General features: G+C 48.1%; 1 protein-coding gene across 1 annotated transcript in view; it reads right to left on the reverse strand.

Moving 5' to 3' along the window:
* Window positions 1-510: 510 nt before the first annotated feature.
* slc7a10a (solute carrier family 7 member 10a) overlaps window positions 511-7,630 on the reverse strand; it is a 42,670-nt gene continuing 35,550 nt past the window's right edge. Inside the window, exons 5-11 of the mRNA XM_076291868.1 lie at window positions 6,017-6,170; window positions 5,296-5,419; window positions 5,057-5,160; window positions 4,787-4,883; window positions 4,390-4,539; window positions 2,615-2,792; window positions 511-2,207 (exon numbers count right to left, since the gene is read on the reverse strand). Of these exons, the coding sequence (XP_076147983.1) occupies window positions 2,101-2,207; window positions 2,615-2,792; window positions 4,390-4,539; window positions 4,787-4,883; window positions 5,057-5,160; window positions 5,296-5,419; window positions 6,017-6,170 (914 nt within the window). The 3' untranslated portion in view covers window positions 511-2,100. The remainder of the gene's footprint in view (window positions 2,208-2,614; window positions 2,793-4,389; window positions 4,540-4,786; window positions 4,884-5,056; window positions 5,161-5,295; window positions 5,420-6,016; window positions 6,171-7,630) is intronic.

Consider the following 7,630-nt stretch of genomic DNA (forward strand, 5'->3'; position numbering starts at 1 on the left):
CGACGGTCGTATTTTGCGTCGACGTATTTTTTGCGTCGACGTCATCGATTACGTCGACGCGTTGTCCCAGCCCTACTGTGACTGCTCTAACTTTGAGAGTGGTGATGTTTACTGTGACTGCTCTAACTTTGAGAGTGGTGATGTTTACTGTGACTGCTCTAACTTTGAGCTGCTGTCTGCGGTCAGATGGTCCATAAATTATGTCCTGTGTCCTCTCCTCTCCTCCACCACTCTTCCCTGACCTCCATGGCAACAGTCATGAGGTCAAAGAAAGAAGTGATGGAGAATGTATTGGGATTTGGAAAAGACCAAAGCGAAACAGCTGATCTGACCACAGCCCTGATCTCGGCTTGAACTGACCCTTTGGGGCACTGCAGACTCTGTCAGTCAGTCAGACAGACAGGTCAGATGGACAATCTGTCTGTCTGACTGTCTGTCTGACTTGATTGACTGACGTGTCTGACTGGTCCCCTTTCATGTGAAAAAACACTCAGACACACAATATTTGTTTCTCTCGGAATTATTTAATAAGCTATTCATTAATATGCTAATAACACTTTTACAAATCAAAATAACAAGACCATCAACGTTCCTTAGTATAATTCACACGTTTGACACTTATGTCAGGAATGGCATCACCTTGATGCTTTTCTGTACACTGTATTTACAAGGCTGATTCCAGCGCAGGGGCACCCCCTACGGGACACACAGAGAGGCACAGGAGAGAAGACTGGCACGGGCAAACCCACAAGGACGTGTGCCGTGGACAGTGTGTGTGTGTGACTGCCCGTGTGTGTGTGTGTGTGGTTTGGCAGGCCCACACTGTCCTTGTACGGTAAATGGAACTGGGCAGTGTAAAATGGACCTGGAGCTGGCCCTTAGGAAGACTGGCATCTCATTCAACCAATCATTTTAAGTTTAATTAGTCATAATCTCCCTTAGCCAATCATCTCTGCATATTGGCGTAACAGGAAGTGTGTGAGTGAATAGCCTCAGGGGCAGTGTATGTTTGTGTGTGGGGGGGGGGGGGGCTTTAAACCTCAGACTGGCAGCACCAGCTGAAGAGCGTTATTGCAGAACTGCCCCTCCAGCTGCTGAGGGTTATGGCAGGACTGCCCCCCCCCCCCTCCCCACTGCCACACTGTTGCCCCTCCCCTCTGGCACATGTTGTCCCCTGTGTGCAGATGCCCTCTTGCATGGGCAGCAGGAGGGTAGAACCAGCAGAGCAGCATACGGGTCATTATAACGGAACGCAGCGGGGCAGCCGGGGCGGGCAGCTCAGCCGCACTGCACAGTGTGCTAGTCATGGTTAGCATCGACGTTAGAGTTAAACTCTGAGGAGAATGTAGACGCCGGGCGTTAGAGTTAAACTCTGAGGAGAAGGTGGACGCCGGGGCGTCGGGGACTGGGCAGCAGGTCTGCACCGGGTCACTCGTGCTTCAGATATTGCTCAGAAGGGAAGATGAGTACAAAGGGTTAATGGACGTCCACGCTGCTTCTGAAACAGCCTGGGCCGTCGTCTGAGACATGCTAGGCACAGCCTCCACATCCTGCGGACTAGAAGCCAAACTAGATTGGGACTACACGGCAGATTAAACTATAATCCAACAGCTAGACGAGATCCCCGTCTGTCGGGGATGAGTAGAATCGCACTCACTCCGACAGAAGAGACGAAAAGAAAACTTAGTCCTCACAAGGCACAATAAACACACAACCTGGACCGTGACCGGACACGCACTCCGCAACGCACACACGCCCCAGCGCTACGGGACAGAACAATCAGGACCAGGTGACTGAAACAGGAAGGGTAGAGGGCAGTGGAACTGTCCTTCAGGAAGGGTAGAGGGCAGTGGAACTGTTCTTCAGGAAGGGTAGAGCGCAGTGGAACTGTCCTTCAGTTGTGTGTGTACGTGTGTGTGTGTGTTTGTGTGTGTGTGTGTGTGTGTGTGTGTGTGTGTGTGTGTGTGTGTGTGTGTGAGGGCGAGGGCTGCCTGACGTGGGAGAGGGAGGAGGACGACTGAAGGAGTCTGATGTAGGTGAGTATCCCTGGAGGGGTCAGAGGGAGTGTGTGGGGGGAAGGGGGGGGACTCAGCTGGCCAGTCACAGCTCAGATTTCTCCTCCAGCTCTATCTGGGCGCTCGTGTCCAAGGGGTCTTCCTGAGGGAACACCACGTAGCACAGCTTCTGTCCAACGTACGTCAGCAGCTCTGCAACACAGCCAATCACAGCACACGTCAGCAGCGGAAGCCAATCACAGCATACCAACCTATCGCATCACAGATCTGGGTCTACCTGTTACAAAAGTTATTAACCAATCACAACTGATAGATATCACATCACAACAGAGATATTAACCAGTCACAACTGATAGATATCACAACTCAACAGAGATCCTGGCAACCTGTTGCAATCCATGATGTTCGTGAGCCAACAGCCTGCAGACACTCTAAGTTAAGACATGACAGCAAGCAGACAGTAGAGGGCGCTAGAGATCGGTGCTGAGGACAGACGGCCTCATTCACCCACCACATGGGGTAAGATGTAGGTGTGTGTGTGTGTGTGTGTGTTTGTGTGCATGTGTGTGTGTGTGTATGTGTGTGCGTGCTTCACTCACCCACTATGGTGTTCATCCACTGGGGCTTGTTCTCCCAGTAGACACCGAAGAAGTAGATGGGCACCCCGGTCAGCATGATGACCAGCCCCATACCACAGACCACAGGCTCTGAGTACAGGCTGAAGACCAGCAGCACCGCCCAGAACAGCAGGTAACTCAGAGGGACCAGCAGGTTCACCTGGACACACACAGCCATGCACACACACACACACACACACACACACACACACACACACACACACACACACACACACACACACACACACACACACACACACACACACACACACAAGAAAGAGAGAGACAGAGAACAGTCAGTACTCCTATTCTTCAAGCTGAAGCGTTATTAATGTTCTGATGCTTTCATTAATTAAGCGTTATTAATGTTCTGATGCTTTCATTAATTAAGCATTATTAATGTTCCGATGCTTTAATTAATTAAGCATTATTAATGTTCTGATGCTTTCATTAATTAAGCGTTATTAATGTTCTGATGCTTTCACTAATTACATTTAATTACAAGCATCTGCTAAAAGGACAACAAGGTGTCTGGAGAGGGGAGAGATTTATCTAAATAAATAAATAAATAAATAAATCTGCTTCGCCACAGCTCTCTGCTAAAATGCTTGTGGTAAACTATAAAATGTGAGTTTTTCCAGCACCATAATCGTGACACAGCAGTCTATGGTAACCCTGATACAGCAGTCTATGGTAACCCTGACACAGCAGTCTATAGTAACCCTGATACTGACCCTACATTTGGTGTCACCTTCTGATGAACTTACAGCACTGCAACATTCTGCCTTGTGCTGATTCTTTAGAGAGCATTTCTTATTTCAATACACGCATACACTTCACACATGCACATACATACTCCACAAATAACTGTATTTCAGGCCAAGCAGCTGTCGGTCAGTTGGTTTGTCCCAATACTGTACATACCACTGCTGAGTGGGCTAGTAACTGAGCTTGCATTCCTGGGTCAGTTTCTCTCATTCACAAACTAGGGATGTAATGGTTATCGGTAAACCACAATAAAATTCTCGACGATAACAAATACCGTTTTGATTTTAATTATCTTAATTACCGAGGTGAGAAAAAATGTGTGTGGAATTCTTTCCAGCATCATCCGAGTCCCCCAAAGTAGGCACCCAGGCGCACCATGCAGCGTGGGATTAATGTGTGTTTGAAATCAGATGCCACTGCTACACATACTTAAGGATGACTGCAAACACAAATAAACCTTTTTTTACTTTTTTACCACTCGTCTAATATGAATGCACAGTTGCCTACTGCATCTTGGAGGTTTGTTGTGATAAACACTCGTGGCGTCTACTAGGCCACAGCTAACAATAACTTTTGACGGCCATTTATGTTGTAAAATATTGAAATTATCAGAAGTTGACTTCTCTAGTTTAAACTGTGGCCTATGCTTTTCTTGTCCCCCATGCCTGCTTCATTTATCCCAACCAGGAGGGACGCTTGCAACATTATACGCGTTCCGCTTTTGTTGAAATGATTCCTGAACTGTTTTGTTTAGAGCTAAAAATGCAACTAGGCCTTTATTTGACAGAGGAGGTTTAGGTTGCCAGTGACAAAAATAACTTTCAGTGTGGTACAGTCTTTTGGTCTTTTTTTGTCTAAAAGTGTTTAAATCGTCCCGGCTCTCCCTTATGGTAAGCTACTTGTTAGCAACAGGCATACACAAGATTTTAATGCAAATGTGAATCCAGTGTAAAACTAACCGCAAGACACACACACACATACACACAAACCTTGATAGGCCGGACGAGGTTGGGCTTCTTCCAGCGGTACACGAGCAGGCCGGCGATGGTGACCCCATAAGAGAGGTAGTTAATGAAGGACACGTAGTTGATGAGGTCATGAGTCTCACCGATACACAGGATCAGGATGGTAGCACTGCACTGCACACACACACACACACACACACACACACACACACACACACACACACACACACACACACACATACAAATATATATATACACCAATACACAGGATCAGGCTGGTGGCACTGCACTGCACACAAGAGAGTGAGAGAACATGAACACACACACACACATACACACCAGATACCACAAATATCACAATAAACAAAACACCTATCACAAGTGTGTGCCTTTGTGTGTGTGTGTGTGTGTGTGTCCTTACACAGACGAGCAGGGCAGGAATAGGGGTGCAGTTCTTCACATGGATCATGGCCAGCAGGTAGGGCAGGTGACCCTCTCTAGCTCCGGAGAAGCACAGCCTACACCACAGCACACACACATCACACACACACACACACACACACACGTCACCTTAGCAATGGTGGAGAAGCACAGCCTACACTACAGTACAAACACACACGTCATGTTAGCAATGATCATTTGGTACCCAGAGATGTGTATGTGTGTCACTCTAGTGAGGTGTGTGTGTTACCTTGACGAGGTGAACAGGTAGCCATTGATGCCCCCAAACGTGGACAGTGCAACTGATATGGGCATGATCCAGGAGAACATACCCAGCAGCTTCTCCCCAAAGGTCTGACACACACACACACACACACACACACACACACAGAGAGAGAGAGAGAGAGAGATTATTAGTGCGGAGCGTTAACAGATGCAGCATCATCTCTCCATGGCAACCGGAGGTGTGAGCGTGCCGAGTGGACTCACCACGGCGACGGCGTTGGATGCGAGCAGCTCCTCGGGGGTCATGGAGGAGAAGTAGGCGATGTTGGTCAGCGTGTATACAAGCGTCACCAGGGGGATGGAGATGTAGATCGCCCGCGGCAGGTTCCTGACCACACACACACACACACACATCAGCACACACACATCAGCACACACACACATACACACACACACACATCAGCACACACACACATCAGCACACACATGCACACACATCAGCACCCCGCACACACACACACATCAGCACACCACACACACACACATCAGCACACCACACACACATATCAGCACACACACACACAGCACACCACACACACACACACATCAGCACCCCACACACACGCACATCAGCACACCACACACATCAGCACCTCCCCCCACACACACACACACACATCAGCACACCACACACACACATCAGCACCCCCCCCACACACACACACACACATAGGCACACACATCAGTACCCCACACAAGCATATAAAAATGTTAAAGATGAAAACGCTTCTTCTTCTTTTTTTGATTCCATCGTTGTACCACATTGTCTTAAAACCTTTTGACATCTGGCAGTGTCATTTTCAGTCAGAACATATTGGTCAAGAGGAAATCAACATTAAATCAATAATTGCCAGGGGCATGAACCACTTTGTTCCTAACTGTAAGTACTGTGTGTTTGTGTGTGTGTGTGTGCGTGTGTGCTCACTTGCGTGGCTCTACCACCTCCTCGGTGACGTAGTTGAGGAAGTTCCAGCCACTGAAGGCGAAGGACGCCTGGAGGAAGGCCAGAGCGATCTGACCCACCGATGGCTCGCGAATGAACTCAAAGGCTACAGACGGCCGCAGCGAATCGTAGTAGCCTGCAAAGGGATCAAGAGAGACACCATGGGTCAAGCAGGGCCGGGCCACTCACCGCAAACACTGTCTTGAGAAGGATCCTTAAAATGCCAGAATGCAGCTGCTCCTGTGTTAGTCTATGCTACGCTACAGTGGAGAGGATCACTCTGTTTTATTAGGGTAGTTTGATGATAGTGATGTTGGTCTAAGCTACGCTACAGTGGAGAGGATCACTCTGTTTTATTAGGGTAGTTTGATGATAGTTTTATGGTAGTTTCATGGTTCAGTGCTGTAAATGTGGCCTGTTTGTTTGTTAGTGAGGCAGCAGTGAAGAACCGGGGTGTGTGTGCTAATAATCGTAGCATTCGCTAACTCAGACAAAAGGCTGCAGCAGAAACACTGTAATGAGGAGTGTGTGTTTGTGTGTGTTTGTGTGTGTGTGTGTGGACAGTAGAGTGCAGAGACACGACAGTAGAGTGCAGAGACACACACTCACTCCGTTATGAGAGAGGCTTGTGTGAGATGCTCTGTTGAGCTTTGGGAAGTTGTCGAGTTGTCACTAAGTTGGGCAAGAGTCGCCTCCCAAAAGCACAAGCCCACTTTGTGCTACTGATGTTTATGCCGCTTAAACACAGGCCATTGCCCACCAGACAAGCCATTCAGCAGGCGTGAGAGGAGTGTGTGTGTGTGTGTGTGTGTGTGTGTGTGTGTGTGTGTGTGTGACAGGACTTAGGATGCAGTCAAATTTAAATGAACTCCAGAGGAAATTAGTTTGGCTTCACTGATTCTCTGGCCTGCATAAAACCGCCATCACACACACACACACACAAACACAAAGGACATTAGCATGTGAACATAAAAGATGCATAAACTTTCCTTCTCCCTCTCTCACACACACACGGACAAAAATACACATGGAAGAGTATTATTGACCCCTACATCTGAAATCTGCATAAAAAACACACACACAAACAGCCTAGCGTGGCAACATTGTTCTTCCAGTCTTCATAGACCACTTGCACATACACACACACACACACACACATACACACTGTAGTGTGCCATCACTGAGTCCAAATGTCTCCAATGAAGTGTGAAGTTCACACACACAGAGCTCGTTTGGACGATTCCTCTCTGTGTCAGTTTGAGAGATCTCCTCTGTGTGGGTGATGTCTGTGTGGATCTGTGTATGTCATTCAATGGGCCTGTGTGTGTATATCTGTGGGATTTTGTTTGATGCTGTCACAGTGTGTGACTGTGACTAGGTGTGTGTGTGTGTGTGTGTGTGTGTGTGTGTGTGTGTGTGTGTGTGTGTGTGTGTGTGTGTGTGTGTGTGTGACGGTCCTGTGAGTTGATTCTCCAGTGACCTGCTGAGTTTGTGTGAGCAGGCGTGTGTATGTGAGTGTGTGTGTGTGTGTGTGTGTGTGTGTGTGTGTGTGTGTGTGTGTGTGCAGGCCCGGAGTGGGTAATCGGGAGAATCGGG

The sequence above is a fragment of the Alosa pseudoharengus genome, unplaced genomic scaffold (assembly GCF_046254945.1).
Source record: "Alosa pseudoharengus isolate Yale_2024_CS ecotype anadromous, Long Island Sound unplaced genomic scaffold, YU_APseudo_1.1 YU_APseudo_1.1_scf_19, whole genome shotgun sequence".
NCBI lineage: Eukaryota > Metazoa > Chordata > Actinopteri > Clupeiformes > Clupeidae > Alosa > Alosa pseudoharengus.